The 17460-nt window shown below is 43.2% G+C and overlaps 1 protein-coding gene across 1 annotated transcript; it reads left to right on the top strand.

Moving 5' to 3' along the window:
* si:ch211-161h7.5 (uncharacterized) lies at nt 1-9464 on the top strand. The gene is made up of 10 exons (XM_052054293.1): nt 1-172; nt 1422-1900; nt 3129-3271; nt 3348-3492; nt 3614-3727; nt 6049-6193; nt 6275-6423; nt 6510-6649; nt 8978-9205; nt 9250-9464. Exons 3-9 carry the CDS (start codon nt 3172-3174, stop codon nt 9127-9129), a joined length of 945 nt encoding a protein of 314 aa, XP_051910253.1. The 5' UTR covers nt 1-172; nt 1422-1900; nt 3129-3171; the 3' UTR covers nt 9130-9205; nt 9250-9464.
* The last annotated feature ends 7996 nt before the right edge of the window (nt 9465-17460 follow it).

The following is a 17460-nucleotide window of genomic DNA, read 5'->3' as shown; positions in this document are numbered from 1 at the left end:
CTTGCACGTCTGCACTGTGAGGCCGATGTGCGAACTGGCCAACCACCATGAGGTGTATGTTATACATTAAAACTTGGAGGACCGGCAAGGGAGAGGAACTAAGCGCCAGAACCAAGCCCAAAGGTTAAGTGTCAAGTGAGAAATGTTTGTATAGTGTATATAAAGGGGATATGTGGGGATAAGTCTGCAATTTTGGAGGCTCTTTGCTCTTTGATAAGATAAGATATCCTTTATTCGTCCCACACTGGGGAAATTTACAGCCTCCAGCAGCAAGAATGTATGTAGAAAGAAGAAAGGAGACAGAGAAAAAAAAACAACAAACATCTTTCAATTAAATACAATATGAACACAAATGGATAAATCGCAGTACTATTTACAATTTTCCTTCACATCATTTATTCATTCATTCATTCATCTTCCGTACCTGTCACGTTGAGCCCGAGGCGATGAGAAATCGCCTCGTGCACAACAGAAAAAACGAGGTGGATCCCCGGAAAAAGCAGACAACGAAAAAATCTTGTAAGAAATAAAGGGTTTTAATAACGAACAAAAGGAGCCCGAACAGGGAAAACGGTAACAGAAAGCGCTGGTCAACTAAGGACCAGGAAAATAAGGAAGACAACCGAAAACGCTCGCGAAACGAATAAAGGGCGAGGAACTATCGAAAAAGGAGAACCGTAACGATGACAATTTGGTCACAACACGAAATACACGAAAGTAGTGGCCGTAAGGCAATAGGGCAGCGAGAAATAGTTAAGCGACGAGATTAGCGATAGAGAGCAATGGCACGGTAAGGAATTCTCCGGCAGTGGGAGGACTGCCGGAGTCTCATTCATATAGGAGGGCAATCAGTCCGAGATTGAGAGCAGGTGCACCGAACCGACGGAGGGAAAAATCCGCCACCTGTCGGCGAGCACGCGACGTGACAGTACCGCTTGATCCTCACGAGGGTCGCGTGGGGTGCTGGAGCCTATCCCAGCTGTCTCCGGGCAGTAGGCGGGGGACACCCTGAATTGGTTGCCAGCCAATCACAGGGCACACAGAGACGAACAACCATCCGCGCTCACACTCCCACCTAGGGACAATTTAGAGTGTTCAATTAGCCTGCCACGCATGTTTTTGGAATGTGGGAGGAAACCGGAGCACCCGGAGAAAACCCACGCAGGCCCGGGGAGAACATGCAAACTCCACACAGGGAGGCCGGAGCTGGAATCGAACCCGGTACCTCTGCACTGTGAAGCCGACGTGCTAACCACTGGACTACCGGGCCGCCTCACATCATTTAATTATTATTATTATTATGATTGTTATTTTTTATTCATCAGCCTGACAGCAGTCGGTAGGAACGAGCGTCGGTATCTCTCCTTCTTGCAGCGCGGGTGTAACAGTCTCTGGCTGAAGGAGCTACCAAGTGCTGTCAGGGCGGGCTGGAGGCTCTTTGGAGGCTCAACTACGGAAGGTCGGGGCCCATCCAACAGGCCGGTCACAAAGAGAGGAGACAACTAAACCCAAACCCAACAGTGCCTTTTTCCCCATTTAGAGATTGGTATGTGCATTAAATTTGGCCTCTGTTTTAGAAGATCCACTTGTTTCTTTCTAAATCCAAAGTGTTGGGGTATTCCAATCTTGCCTGGAGTGTTCACACCTTGCCTCTTTTGACAATTTTGGTTCCTCTCTATCTCGTCTATTCTTCATTAAGATCAACATGAACGAATGATATATAATGATGGGAGGTAAAAAGGGAGGTGTGTTTTGTTTCACAACCCTTTTATAAGCGAGTTACAGGAGAGCATGCAAGATAAGAGGTCCATGTGACTTTCACTACGGTCATAAACGAGCGAATCCATTCTATCGACCTTCTGCTATCTGCACCACAAGTGCAAAAGACGGATGGTGAAAGGTAGGCTTTGTTTGGCTTGACATCTTTTGGGTAGCAATTTCATCTTATCTTCAACATGCATTTCATGCTGTTTTGTCAAAAGTACTGTCGTTTACGTGTCATGATGTTTCACAGAAGTCCAAACGATTACAATGCAGTGTTCCCTCAGTTATTGCGGCTTCACTTGATTGCAGGTTTTTATTTTTGACCACGTCATGTATTGCGGGTCTACTACATTGTGGATTTTCTTGCTATTTTTCTTTCCTCTAAAATGGACTGGTCAAAAAATTATTTTACAAACACCAAGACCATGAAAATTGGAGCTCGTCCATCACTCACAAAATCACTGTTCCCTTTTTGTGGGTGCGTTAAAAAAAGGCTCAGAGTGCACTGCTTCACTCAGATGTTTGTTTAGATGTGTCTTTCGGTTAGTCACGGCGCCCCAGAGAAAGTCGCACCAGCCATAAAATGCATAATAAAGAACAAAAAACATACATAAGTCGCGTTTTTTGGGGGGGCGGGGGGTGTATGTGATAAAATCCAACCCCAAGAACAGAAGAAGAAGACGGCAGCGCTTCCTCTTCTACGTCGCTCACGTCAGACTTATCGTGGTTTTCTCAAAACAGGTTAAGAGCGGCCTCTTGCGGTTTAATGTGAAAATAACATGTGAAATGATAATAATGTGTTAATAATTTCACCCATAAATCGCTCCAGAGTATAAGCCTGCCAAACTACAAAAAAACTGCGACTGATAGTCCGGAAAATACGATACATGAAAGTCCTTTTTTTACACTTGTATCATACGACGTCTTACCTTCACAACAATCTTGTGTCACATTTTTGTCAAAGTTGGAAATCTGAGTGTATTCATGCGCCTTTTAGATCCCTGTTGCTGAAAACCGAAACCAATTTACTCTGGTGCCATATCAACTTCAAACACATGGTCTATGCAAAATGATAACAGAGGTGACATTGTTGTCTGCTCAAAGTGGACGTAGGCAACTCAGGTCCTCATTTGAATGAGGCGTGTTGGAGTCGGGAAACTTCTAAAACAGTCACGACAGTGGCTCTCAAGGACCGCAGTTGCCTACCCTTGGGTTAAGGTGTAAATTTGAAAATTTGTCAAATAGTTTTCTCCCCCCGATTAGTCACCACTAACATCAACCAAATGTAGAATGTCTCTCCTAGTCCTTACAGGGGCTTCTATTTGAGCTTTGCACTCACACTATTTTCTCATTGACTCCAACAGTGTATTCCGTAACCTGCGTTGTATTTCGAAGCGGTTCCTTACGATGGGGAAACACAATGCTGGACGCCTTGTTGCCATTTTGCTTTCCGTGGTGGTCTACGGTGTCAGTTTGGTATTCAACGGTCTTTCCGTGATGGGAGTGGGTAAGCAAATGTGCCCGTAAGAGAATCCTCATGTGACCAATGCATTTGATGATCACTGCGCCTCAAATCTGCCCAGACCCCTTCAGTACCACCACAGGCAACGTGTCTGACGTGTTTGTGACTGAGATCACCCCGTCGGGATGGACCTTCAGTATCTGGAGTGTCATCTACGTGTGGTTGACACTCATGATTATCTATATCCTTGCTAATCTTTGCAGAAAGTACTCATCTTTCAATTATTATTATTATTATATTTTTTTTACCTAAAGGTCATCTTGTGTGCACCTTATCACTGATTTTTTTTTTTTTTTTGTTGTCATTGTGATTTTATGTTTCTCACAGGAATGCTTATGGCTATGTTTACTGCAGTCCGCCAGTCTTGCCGTATGGATTCTTCATTTGCTGGTGTCTCAATCTATGCTTCAATATCACCTGGCTGCTTGTTTGGGACAGAGCGTAAGTTTTTTACAATGTGTAATTACAGTAACGCCAGTCAGTCGTAGGGCACATCTAGATACAAGTGACCATTCTCACCTACATACATAGTGGGCAGTGTGGCAATTGATCCCACACTGCCCACACATACACAAGTCGCGCGAGTGTACCACAACGTCACCATCAGCGACTCCTTCGATTATGCGAACAACTTATCCTCACAAGGGGCGGCCCGGTAGTCCAGTGGTTAGCACGTCGGCTTCACAGTGCAGAGGTACCGGGTTCGATTCCAGCTCCGGCCTCCCTGTGTGGAGTTTGCATGTTCTCCTCGGGCCTGCGTGGGTTTTCGCCGGGTGCTCCGGTTTCCTCCCACATTCCAAAAATATGCATGGCAGGCTGATTGAAAACTCTAAATTGTCCCTAGGTGTGAGTGTGAGTGCGAATGGTTGTTCGTCTCTGTGTGCCCTGCGATTGGCTGGCGACCGATTCAGGGTGTCCCCCGCCTACTGCCCGGAGACAGCTGGGATAGGCTCCAGCACCCCCCGCGACCCTAGTGAGGATCAAGCGGTTAGGAAGATGAATGAATGAATTATCCTCACAAGGGTCAAGGGGGGCTGGAGCCTATCCCATCTGTGATTGGGCAGTAGGCCGCCTCACTGCTTTTTTTTTTGTGGTCCACTACATCACACAAAATGACATCGGTGGTCCAAATCTTTAGCGTCACAATCCGTGCCCTGTGCTCCCAAAACCAGAGACGTGGTAGCAGCCTGACTTCAATCCTTGTTGGGTGGATGCCCCAATACTAAAAACTTCCCCACATTCCCCCCTTGATTAAAAATAATAATAATAAAATAAAATAAAAAATGTTTTGGGGAGGGCGGGCCGGTAGTCCAGTGGTTAGCACGTCGGCTTCGCAGTGCAGAGGTACCGGGTTCGATTCCAGCTCCGGCCTCCCTGTGTGGAGTTTGCATGTTCTCCCCGGGCCTGCGTGGGTTTTCACCGGGTGCTCCGGTTTCCTCCCACATTCCAAAAACATGCATGGCAGGCTGATTGAACACTCTAAATTGTCCCTAGGGGTTAGTGTGAGTGTGAATGGTTGTTCGTTTCTGTGTGCCCTGCGATTGGCTGGCAACCGATTCAGGGTTTCCCCCGCCTACTGCCTGAGGACAGCTGGCATAGGCTCCAGCACCCCCCGCGACCCTAGTGAGGATCAAGCGGCTCGGAAGATGAATGAATGAATGAATGTTTTGGGGAGTCATCAAAACCGGACTTGAGCTTGGCCATTGTGTCGTTGTTACCTACTTTTTTTTTTTTTTTTTTTTCCAAGATGGCGCCCGAGTAGGCAGCCTTCGGCAAGTGCTCTTCAAGAGCCTTGCTTTTTTGTTCTTTTTTGTTCTTTTTTGCTGTTTTTGTCTTTTGTTTTGTCACATGTTGTTTGTTGTTTCATTGTGTGGACCTGATATGGACTGTTTTCAGCGCTTTTTGGCCACGACATTCGTCAAAGGAGCAGTATCTGTGCTTGGTGGTTGCGCCTTCTCGGCAGCACCCCTGTACCAGCACAGATTTTTGATTGGGAGGAATGTCGGCGCCATTGACTGTCGGTGCTGGATAGACCTGGGGCGCTTGTGTTTTTTGCGCCAGTAATGGGCAGCATTTTTCACAACCCCGATTTGTTCAGTGGCTATGTCAGCGCTGTTGGACAGTTGGCGTTGGTGCGGCTGGATGGATGGCCGCTGAAGTTGAGGATGAGGAGAGAGGAGCGTTGGCGAAGAGCGCCGATTCGTATTTGGAACCGTGAGTTGCCGCTTGGAATTGAAATGGATTTCCATGGGACAGGAGAAGTGAACCAATCTCTTTTTTCGTCAATGGATGCTACAGCTTCTTGTTGACTTTGAAACTTAGCTTGTAGCCGACGTGTGCACATTTTGAGCATGACGTCTCTGATCCACTGGTTAAAGGACACTTTGATTCTCTCCTCTTTCATCTCAAACCGCTTCAAACAACAAAGCGTGTGACGGAAAAGTGGTTAGGACTGCACGACTGTCCGTGTTTTATGTTATGTGTTGTGTTTATTATTTTACTTTATGTTAACTGTTTTGTAAAGCGCTTTGTTACAGCTGCCGCTGTTGTGAAAGCGCTATATAAATCAGCATGTATTGTATTGTATGTATTGTACTTTTCCCTTTGCACTCTGGCACACATATCTAGTTGAAACCAGTTAAGACGTCAAATGGTCTACGCAGAACATGAGTGTCAAGGCATGTGAGCGGATAATTAAATGTCACACTTTAAAATTGAACGTTTGTATTTTGGTAACATGAATTTTTGACACGTCCCCCAAGGTGGATGATTGCAGCGCTTGTTTTTCTAATCCTCGTTGCCGGCACGAACTATGGCATGATATCTTTCGCCTGCCACGGTCTTCACGTTTATGGAGCCTGGCTGAAGGAATACCACAAAGTGGACCTGTGGCTCATTCGCATATTGGTTCGTGGAATTTACACTGATTCCATTCATTAAATAAATCACTGAAAATCAAGTGCAATTAACATTGTGACGTGAATCTAGGTTCAAAACGGTGTGATGATCTACACAACATGGACAACGATCGCCACGCTCATCAACTTGGCCATTGTGCTGACCTATCAAGCAAATGTTTCGCCTACCAATGCTGCCACTGTGTCCTATTGTATCTTGACAATCGTGCTGCTGGTTTGGTGAGCTGATTGGCACCAACACAACATTTGAAATATACTGTATATATCCCCTCCCTTGTTCTTCAAAGTCAAATCATTTCTTTTAGGTTTTTCCTGCAGAATGTAGTCCTGGACAAACACATGCGCTATGTCCTCATTGACTATCCAGTTGTGATCTGGGCGCTGACAGGAAACTTTGACAAAAACTACAACGCTGAATCGCCAAGCCGCAGTGGTATCTTCATTGGTAAGAAAATACATTTCACAACAATACAATATTCCCAGAAGTGAATACATCAGTACATTTTGACAGTGGGTCATTCACTTTTGGCTAGGCCACCTGCATCTTTCGTCCGTCATTATTTCACCCTACCCAAAACTGTACTGGTCAGTCTTTCAAACAGTCATCGTCATTTTAACCGCGCTTCCATCATTCCAAAATTACATTTATTTTTGAATCACAATTCTTCCTTGGACCATGAAAAGGAACTCTGAAGAAGAAAGGATTCCACCGTATGGGAACATTTTCATCACATATCGGCAAATCAGATGTTTGTTCTCACTTCCTTATTCCCCTCAGTTATCACTTGATAACAGAATTCAAATCCATTTCAAACTCACGCTTAAATTATTTTTCTTTTTTCAGGGTTTATTTGTTTGACTGAGATCTCTTGAGATAAATATTATTTATGACATACTTACCGGTAATTGCTTTAATATGTAATGTCAATAATATCGACCTCTTTGGCTGTCCATAAATTTGGGGACACCAGCCACATCCATGCCTTGTGAGTGGTTTCCAAAGCGAGAAAATTTGCTGAAAAAAGTTCCACCTGACTGCCAAAACACTGGAAAACCTTTTTATTGTTAAAGTAAACTTTTACACTGAATAGTATATAATTTTTAAAAATAAGCCTCTGACAAGATCCAAACGACGTCGGGGTGGTAGGTGGATCCCAAAAATGGAGACTTAGAGAAATAGCGAAACAGAAATATTTCTTTAAAGAAAACCAAGAGACCGACAAAGTAAAAACAGAAATCGCTGACCACCAACAACTAGGAAAACCCATGGAGAACGAAAAGCGCTTGTAACTGGCAAGGAAAAATTGAGAACCAAAAACCCACAAAATGAAATCACAAGAGTCCACACACACGAACTTCAAGAGAGTAAAAAATAACTTGACAAAAAGGATACTTACAAAACCATAAACTATCAAGGCAAAGGTGAGTATGTACTATTCCGGGAGTCGACAACCCGCAGCTCCAGAGCCACATGCAGCTCTTTAGCGTCGCCGTAGTGGCTCCCCGGAGCTTTTTCAAAAATGTTTGAAAATGGAAAAAGATGGGGAAGGAAATATATTTTTTGTTTTAATGTGGTTTCTGTCGGAGCAAAAACACGACACAAATGTTCTTAACATTTGTCAATGCTCTAAAAATGTGTAGAATAAATTTCAACATTTCTGTCAATGAGGAATTGCGTCATAGTCTCCGATACATGTTTCTACGAGCAGGCCGGGATGCCCGGTAGGTGGCTGTTGCAAAATAAATAAATAAATAAATAAATAAATAAATAAATAAATAAATCTGCACTTTGTGTACAATTCACCGAGTGTACTGGCAAAGAATGGGAATCTGGAGGGCCGAGAGAAGCATTTTAAAACGGCACACGTGAGCTACGATAGTTAACACGCTGCAAAAGTGCGTCACGTCTCGACAAAGGTCGGTGTCAGCATGTGTGTGTAAGTGGGTATGCGCCCGTGTGCAGTAACGGGTCGATTGCGGGAGGTTGGTTGATCGAAAAGGAGATCTCAGGTCAAAAAAGGGTGGACACCCCGCTCTACAGGATGCAGTGCCTGATTAAAAACATTTAATCAGGGAGGCTCATTGTGTATTTGTAGCCAACTTAGTCATTTTGATAGGAGACTTATATAGATACATACAGCATGTGTTTCCTTCATCATAAGTTTGAAAGAAGACTTTTCTTTTTTTGCGGCAACATAAATACAAATACAGATAAGGTCGCAGTGCTATTTACAATTGTTTTTCACATCATTTAATTATTATTTTTTTATTCAGCAGCCTGACAGTAGTTGGTAGGAACGAGCGGCGATATCTCTCCTTCTTGGGTGTAACAGTCTCTGGCTGAAGGAGCTACCGAGGGCTGTCAGGGCGGGCTGGAGGGGGTGGGTAGAGTGGGGTGGTCATGAAAGATGACTCCTCTCCGGCTTCATCCAAAAAGAGGCAAATCTGAGTCCATGTATGTCCCTGCCCAGCACCTGTTTGCCCTGGATAATCCTACCAGGGGCATCAAATCCCAGACGATTTCGCTCCAAGTGTTCCAAAAATGACATCGCCGTGAAATTGGATCCCAAAAAGCAGAATCAAAAAACCAATTGTACAAAATCAGGTTTGTGAAATAAAAGGGGCCCGTTACACACAAGCACAAACAAAAGAAGCGACACGACAAAGAGTCAATGCAAAACTAGAATTGTACAGTAAAGTACAACCAAATGTAATGACAGAAAAAAGTCAGGTTTCTGGCATCTGATGATCCTTTGCTTCCTCATACTTGCAGTTGTGCTATTAGCGGCTGCGTCATTGCTGTATGCTCTCCGTCTTGTCCTGGTGATTTGGCGCCACTGGAAGCAGCCGCTCTATAATGGCGTCAACCCTGAGGCCGTGGAGCCAATGGAGGCTGCCAAGCACCAAAAATGGGCACTCAGATGAACACCTCTTCATGTTCTGTCATTAAAAAAAAGTGTGTTGGCATTGTGTTGTTTTGCACACGCTGTAAGCCTCATGCGTCAATGATGTACTTTTACGTACAGTGTTAATAATTTACGCAAGATGACTATTCTATTATCCATTCGTATCCCTGGTTGATCTCTCACAGACTGATCTCTGAACCTTTTATTGGGCTTGCCTGCTGATTACAGCTTCAACAGATCATACAAGTCTTGATGTCATTCATGTGCACAAAATATTCTTCAACATCACATATTTTTGTGCTTGTATATTTATTAGGAAATAAAGTCTGTCCATGATACAAGCTGTTTTTAAAATGCAGTTTTGGCTGTGACTGAAAGAAAGACAATACTTTTGTTTCATGGTCTATTTTATGTTAATTGTTTCCCATGACAATAATAAACCGGTGTCTCTTCGTTCCTCTTAGCTAATTTGCAGTCAAAAAACAACAAGGCACATCAGCTACAGGAAGGCAGGGCAAGTTTATTTGAGATTTATAGACCAACAAGATTTTAAAAAATATTTTCTGACTCAATGGAAGCCAGAGCATTAATGTGAAGACAGGTGTGATGTGTTCCAGTTTCCTGGTGTTTGACAGCCCTCTGGCGGCAGCATTTTTGATCAGCTGCAGCTACCTGATTGCCCTTTTTTTAAATAAATCAAAACATGTTTTGATACCATTAAACTAATCTCGGTTTCTGAAAGTGACAAATAACCCTTAATTCGAGCTATTTTATGAGGTGATAATAGGCATCTTTGGTATTTGCAAGTGGATTTTTAAAATGCAGGTCTGATTCAATAATCACAAGATTTGTGGCTTGATTTGTAGCTTTGAATGACAGAGTTAAAGTTAGTGCTGATCTTGGACCTTTCATTATTGGTCAATAGCAATCATTTCTGTCTTATCTGGATTGAACTGGAGAAAATTCTACTCCATCCACTCAGTTTGTGTGTGTGTGCGTGTGTGTGTGTGTGTGTGTGTGTGTGTTTGTGTGCGTATGTGCGTGTGTGCGTGTGCGTGTGTGTGTGTGTGTGTGTGTGTGCGTGTGTGCGTGTGTGCGTGTGCGTGTGTGCGTGTGTGCGTGTGTGTGTGTGTGTGTGTGTGTGTGTGTGTGCGTGTGTAACCAGCCCCTTCCGGCTGCCAATGAGGAGTCGGCTCCCATCGTTTACTTCAAAGAGGCTCTAAAAGCATTGTAGATTGCGTTTTATAATCCAGTGTGCCTTTTAATGCGGAAAATACGGTACAATTCACCCAGGGTACTGGCAAAGAGAATATGGAGGGCTGTGAAAAGTATTTTCAAAACGGTCCACGTGAGCTACGATAGTCAAAAACGCTGCATAAGTGCGTCCCATGCCTCCGCGTCAGATCTCGACGATGGTAGGTAGGCATGCGTCTGTAAATGTGTTGTGTACGCGTGGGTGGATCGCGGTAAATTGGTTGAACAAAAAGTAGAACTTCGGTCAAAAAAGGTTGGGCACCCCTGCTCTACAGAATGCACTGCACGGGAAAAAAAATAATCATGAAGGCTCATCGTGTAATTGGAGTGTGGTATATGGTGTTTGCTGCTTCGCTGGTCTTCAAAAACACTCGGTGATCGGTGGCTGTTTCCCGACGAATGAGCACTTCAGGGACCACGGCTGATTGGGAAAAGATTTTATTCTACCGATGCCAGAGTGGAATCGATTCTGGCTCCTGTGAGTCTCAGATATTATCAGGCCGCCCCGAAGAAACACATTCATGAGATTATATAGAGACAATATGATAATGAGAGGCGGGGAGGTACGCCTCTCATGCAAATCCAGAAACAAAGAAAGTAACATGTCATCTGACCCGGTGTGGCCGGAGGAGACCAAAGGTTATGAGAGCCAACTGCAAAAACATGTCCCGTGGAGGGGGCCCCAGACTTGGTGGAGCCAGGAAAACCCTCGGGGGCTGCTAATCAACCAAGTGAAATAGGGTCCAGACTTCACACTACATTCTTTGGTTTAAGTACAAGCAGAAGCTGAATTCTCCCTGACCCGCAAATATAGAATAGAATCGTGTCACTGACGCCAGGTGGACATTCTAAGGCCACCTACAGGAATAGAGAGGGAATTCCAAATTACACTTCAGGAGCAAATGATGTGTCGGCCCGGAGCCAGACCCCACGCCTTCTCCCGGGGACCAGGGGTGCGCCGAGGCGTTCTCGGGCGTCAGCTGAAGGATCCGGTGGGCCGACAGCAAAGAACCGAAAATCAAAGGTTTCTCAATCAAACCGCAGATCAGAGGACACACCAGAAGTTTCGAAGAGCTTGAAGCCGAGATCGTTCGAAGTCCAAAAATAAACTAAGTCCAGAGGCCGAGGTGCAGGCTGGTCACAAACGAGTTTATTCAATCAAACCCGGAGAGGTACAGATGTGCACATCGGAAGAACTCTGAAAAACTCCCCGGAACATACACAGGTTTTATAGCGATATGAGGGCAACCCCTCTCTTTCCATTGGTTAGTTTCTAAGATCGTTTGTTAACTTAATGGTGTCATACTGCGTTGTGTATTCTGATTGGCTGTGGCTTTCCTTGTTATTTAGATTTTAATGGTTTCTATAATTACTCCATAACTTAGTTTGTAGATTATAATAATATCACAGTTGTTCTGTTTATTAAAATATAATAGGGGCTCCTACTGGGCCTTTTTATGATTGCTTGTGGCTTTTACCATGTCTGTAAGTGTGGCTGCCTAGTATTGATCCTTCCTGAGTAGACAATGACCGTTTTTTTGTTCGCTGATCTCAGCAATGACGTTTCGGGGGTTTTTTTGTTTGCTGATCTCAGCAATGGCGTTTCGGGGTGATTTACTTGTTTTCATCGTGTTCTGATTATCTTGTGCAGGTGGTGCCTGTAGACTTCCTCAATGTGGAACAGCTCAACAATGGCGTTTCGGGGTGATTTACTTGTTTTCGCCGCGTTCTGATTACGGTATCTTGTGCAGGCGGTGCCTGTAGAATTCCTCAATGTGGGACAGATGACGGACAACTTGTCTTTCTCTAAGGATGGGTACTTTGCTTTGCTAGGTTCTGTTTTTTTCTTAACCTGACCTCTTGACCTTTTAGGGGCGACCATCCTGTTTTGCTCGTGACAACCATACTTATTTTCCACTTGCTTTGTAGGGAAGTGCAAGGTTTGCATTTTTCACCCACACCGTTTAACATAGGACGGATATCCTTATGTTCTTGCGAACATAACATTTGCTGAGTAAGCCGTTGGTGAAATGATATAGCAATGCATTGAGTGTTTTGTCCGAATGAAACCTATTAGAAGAGATCAAAAGCTTGTAGCTAATGCACTTCGTTAATATACCATTAGCTTCTGGGTTCTGCACTTGCTTGACATTAATTCCTCTGTTTGCCAACCGCATGCCCGTTTTCTCTCTATCAGCTATGGGTTATTAACGTGGTTTAACACAGTATTAATATAAAACAGACACTACACAAACTTAGTGATTTTGATAGTAGGCTAATATAGCTCATATAGATATAGATACTAAGGGTGTGGTAAATAATCTATATTAATCGATACATCGATGCGCATGTGCGCGAAGCGAGTGCATCGCCTCATTCACTGGGTACGACGCAATTGACGGGTGAAATCGAGATTCATCACGATGCATTGGTGGGTATCGGTAAAATCCGATTCAAGCGCCGTTTTATTCATGTTAAACGTCACCTATCTGCCCTTTCCTAGGCGCATTGAATGCACCATCATTGTTTTGCGTTTTGTGTTAAATACGAACGGTACCCGTGCGTCACATACAGTCCAGTACACAACTAGCGAAACGCAAGGTAAGTTCGCGCAAGCAGCAGCGAGGAAACTACTGTATTTAATGCTCCCGCAACATTCAGATCTTATGTTTGGAAATACTACGGCTTCGAAAAGAAAGACGGAAAGATTGATAAAAGCTCCGTAATTTGCAAAGAATGTCGCACTACGAAGACATACAGCACCACAAATATGCAGACCACTTAAAACGATGGCACCACATCACCGACAAGTTTCCCGCCCCCTCCCCGGCCTCCCCGTCCAGTTCCTCGTTGGACCCCGGAGAAACTCTTGGCAAACCAGGTCAGGATCAGAAAAAATCGCCTCTTATTTTAGGGGTCCCCTTGCACCTCACTGGAAAAACTATATATGGATGACTCTTTTGGACATTTCATTTTGACACTCAGTGAGAGTGGTCTGTGTACGCTACAATACACACAGCAGCTTTGAGGCTGTGACTGCCACATTGTTTCAATTGTATTTTTTTCTGTCCTATGGAGATGGATATTTCATATAAAACACTCAGTGATTAGTCTGTTTGTGTTTACACTACAGCAACAGCTGTGAGTCTCAGGTGCCAAATTGTTTACATTTTCTTTGCACAAAACCCAATTGTGAAAGGGATTAAATAAGTTGTTTTACACGTTCTACTGTTTATGAGGAATAAAGTGGTATACTTTTTGCAATACCATACTGAATTCCATCTTTTTTTTTATTTTCCTTGCGTATTTGCGTATGTTTAATTGCACAATATCACAACAAATTGCACTGTATCGTATCGGATCGCATTGATTTGAACTAAATGTGTATCGCGTCGTATCACATCGTGAAGGCGGTGAAACGTATCGCATCGTGTCACCAGAAAATTCCATGTATCATTTAAGTATCGCATCGCTGGTAGTGCATCGAGATGTGTATCGAATCGTCCTCAGTGCTGAGATTCACATCCCTAATAGATACATGTTGCAGCTCTAAAAAAGAGAGCTATTGTGTTGTTTTATTTTTTTTATACGTGCACTTTATTTCTGCTTTTAACAGACTGGACAAACACAGACACGTCTGCGTCCAATTCCATGCCTTCTCTCGTTTTGTTCCACTCGAGAGGCATTCAAAGACACCCTCTGAAAAACAGAACTTAATGATCACTTCAATGACACTGAGAAAAGAATGCACCAAAACAGAAAATTAAGCGAGGAAATCACAAAATAAATTCTATGGGGGCGTTTGTAACCACTCAACAAAGGAATGAAAAACAAACAATTCTGAGACAGTCCCGTCTCCTACATACATATAGCATGTGTTTCCTTCATTGCAAGTTTTATCCAAGGTTTTTTTTTTGTAGCTCCAGACACATAAGGTTTTTTTTCATTTTTTTTGTTGTTGTCCTATTTGGCTCTTTCAACATTTTGGGTTGCCGACCCCTGCACTAGACCAACAAAAGTGTTATCGTCCAAATCTGGTGTTGCCTGTCAAAATAAAGTATCCTAAAATGTGCCTATTATTTCACTGTCCTGATAACTGTCATGGTTTGTGTTCTGTTTATCTCCACCGGGTGACGTAGGAGGGCCTTCTCCTCCCATTCCGCCAATAGTATCCAGTCGCAGACTCGGAGGAGGTAGCTTCAAGGAATGGTAGACATACGCCGGAAGTGGCTGTGGTAAGTTTAGGCAAATGGATTTCAAATTAAGTCCCAAAGTGTATATACGACTGCAAATGAAAGTGAATTGTTCATTAATTGTGATAGGAGATTTAAATTATTTTATCTTTCTTTAAACATTAAGTTAAGATTGTTCCTATTTTTTATCAAACTAAATAGAATTACTTTGACTTACAGTATTTAATGACTTACTTTGCAATACAACTAAAATGAGTAGCTCTAAGACTCCATGGTTAACAGAACAGGTTTGACGAGTAGAATCAATCATTCATTAGGTTTTAATATAATACAATAATTACAGAACATCTGGCTTTTTATGCATTACAATAAATAAAACAAATTTCAAACCAGCATGTATGAAGCTTGATGGAACTGTTCTTAAGTTGAACAAAAAAAATAGATTAAATAAAACCAGATTCTGTCTCCATCCAAAATGTATGTCTATATTCCCGAAATGACCCATGTCCTTTTCTAAAGCCATGTCGGATTCAAAAATAAAACACAAAAAGTATTTTTGAAAAAGCACTTTATTGCTCACTCACTCACTTCCCTTGTTGTCGCAACTCCTTTTCGATCCTCTGCTCAAATTCCTCTCTTTCACTGAAATAAGGTTGTAAAACATGAAATGCAACAGAAAGTGACATGTTTTGAAATGTATTATTTGGGACATGAGAAAGGGAGTAAGGATTTAATTGCATTTCAGTTGAAAGAGAATTAGACAGTAACGTTTGTCCAACAACCTGAGTGAGGATCAAGCGGTCCGGAAGAGCTCCGGTTTCCTCCCACATTCCAAAAACATGCGTGGCAGGCTGATTGAATACTCTAATTGTCCCTAGGTGTGAGTGTGAGCGTGGATGGTTGTTCATCTCCGTGTGCCCTGTGATTGGCTGGCAAACAATTCAGGGTGTCCCCCGCCTACTGCCCGAAGACAGCTGGGATTGGCTCCAGCACCCCGCGCGACCCTAGTGAGGATCAAGCGGTCCGGAAGAGCTCGTTTGTGCAACAATAAGTGTTCGGCATGTGCCACTGAGACCTTGTGGGAGATGCGCCTGATGATGGAAGAAAGTCTCTGAAGATATTAAGAGAAGTTAAATGATGGCCAAAAAAGGAACTACCACCAATCTTCGTGGATGCGACTGCCTCAGAAAATACGCACAAGAGAGCTTTGGCACTATGCAGTACAAATGGCAGCGCATGTACGCAACAGATGCTTTAGCAGACATACAGGGCAGACCCCCTCTCAGATGTTAAGCGGAAAGAGACCTAATGTATCCAAACTGCAAAAATTTGGGTCTACATCTTACACATACAAACACGACAAAGGAAAGCTGGATTCTAAATGTGTCCAAAGACTTTTTGTGGGGTTTGATAAATATAGCCCAGCTTACTTGGTATATAATCCAGACACAAACAGAGTATCAAAACACAGGCTTGTGAAATTTGTGAACAAGGCAGCTGTTGAGAAACAGACACAGACAAATGAGACCGATCCTAATACAGATTATGACATGAGGCAGCCTCGGACTCGTGAGCTCATTCAAGAAAACGATGAGAAAGTAGAGAGTCCTCGAAAGCCAAGTGTACACAACAGGGATGTACAAAATGATAGTCCAGGTACAGAAATTGCATCAAATGAGTATAGCCTCACACAACAGAGTGACGCAAGAGATTAACCTGAAAGTAGACGATATCTTACAAGAGAGAGAAAGAAACCTAGACACTTAGATGATTTTGTGGATGAATGTAATGATAACGATGCGACACACACCACAGTGGACTATTGCTACAGAGCAGTGTGTGGTGTTCCGCAAACATATGCAGAGGCTATGAGGTGGACTAACTCTAAAGAATGGGTAAAAGCTATGGATGAGGAGATCCGGTCGTTAAATGATAATAACACATTCACCTTAGCAACCCCCCCAGCGGGCAAGAAAACAGTGGGGGGTAAATGGGTATACTCGATCAAAAGTGATTTGGATGGAAAAGACAAGTACAAAGCTCGGTTTGTGGCAAAGGAGCTCAGGAGGATTTACTCCTTCACCAAATGGACGTGAGCACAGCGTACTTACACGCGCCCTTGGACTATGACATCTACATGAACCCTCCAGAAGGTTTTGAAGAGAAAGATGATGGACTAGTGTACAAACTACAAAAATCACTTTATGGTCTCAAACAATCCGGACACAACTGGAATAGAGTTCTACATGACTATTTAACAGATAATGACTACAAGCAAAACCCAGCCGACCATTGTATCTATAACAAAGAGTCAAAAAGTGACAAGGTGATCATAATCATATGGGTCGACGATTTCATTATCCCGGCCAGCAAAGAAATGATTTTGAAAGACGTGAAAGAGATGCTTTCTGTAAAGTTCAAAATGAAAGATCTTGGCAAGCATTTTCTAGGTATCGATTTCAATCAGTCTGATGGATATGTAAAAATGTCACAGGAGAAATATGTTAACAAGATATTAGAGCGTTTCAATATGCAAGACTGTAAAGCACGAAAAACACCCTGTGAACAAAAGCTGGAATATTCAAATGATGCAGTGAAAATGAGAAGCAGTAGGTAGCCTAATCTATCTGACTACTTGTACCAGACCAGATTTAAGCTTTGTTGTAAGCAGGTTGTCACAGTATTTTGCAAAAAGAAGTTAACATGTAAGGACTGGAGATTCGTAGAGAGCCAATGTCCTTCGAAGATAAAACATTTAGATACGTGGATAGAAAAATACACCACCGTTAGATCCGACTCTTCCGACATCTCCTCCTTTTCCACCATCCTCTCCACCCTCTTACAGAGGGGGCCATCCGATGGCCACCAGGGGAAAAGGAGATTTGGGAGTGGAATTTTCAAAA

Source organism: Hippocampus zosterae, chromosome 20 (assembly GCF_025434085.1).
Source record: "Hippocampus zosterae strain Florida chromosome 20, ASM2543408v3, whole genome shotgun sequence".
NCBI lineage: Eukaryota > Metazoa > Chordata > Actinopteri > Syngnathiformes > Syngnathidae > Hippocampus > Hippocampus zosterae.
Note: the sequence above shows the minus strand (reverse complement) of the source record. Positions and strands in the feature narration are given on the sequence as shown.

What these genes read in the sequence shown, in the direction of transcription:
- si:ch211-161h7.5 (XM_052054293.1), top strand. Translation starts at nt 3,172, where the DNA reads ATGGGGAAACACAATGCTGGACGCCTTGTTGCCATTTTGCTTTCCGTG. An exon ending in TCTTTCCGTGATGGGAGTGG is followed by an intron (nt 3,272 to 3,347) that starts GTAAGCAAATGT and finishes AAATCTGCCCAG; the next exon opens with ACCCCTTCAGTACCACCACA. An exon ending in CCGCAGTGGTATCTTCATTG is followed by an intron (nt 6,650 to 8,977) that starts GTAAGAAAATAC and finishes TCATACTTGCAG; the next exon opens with TTGTGCTATTAGCGGCTGCG.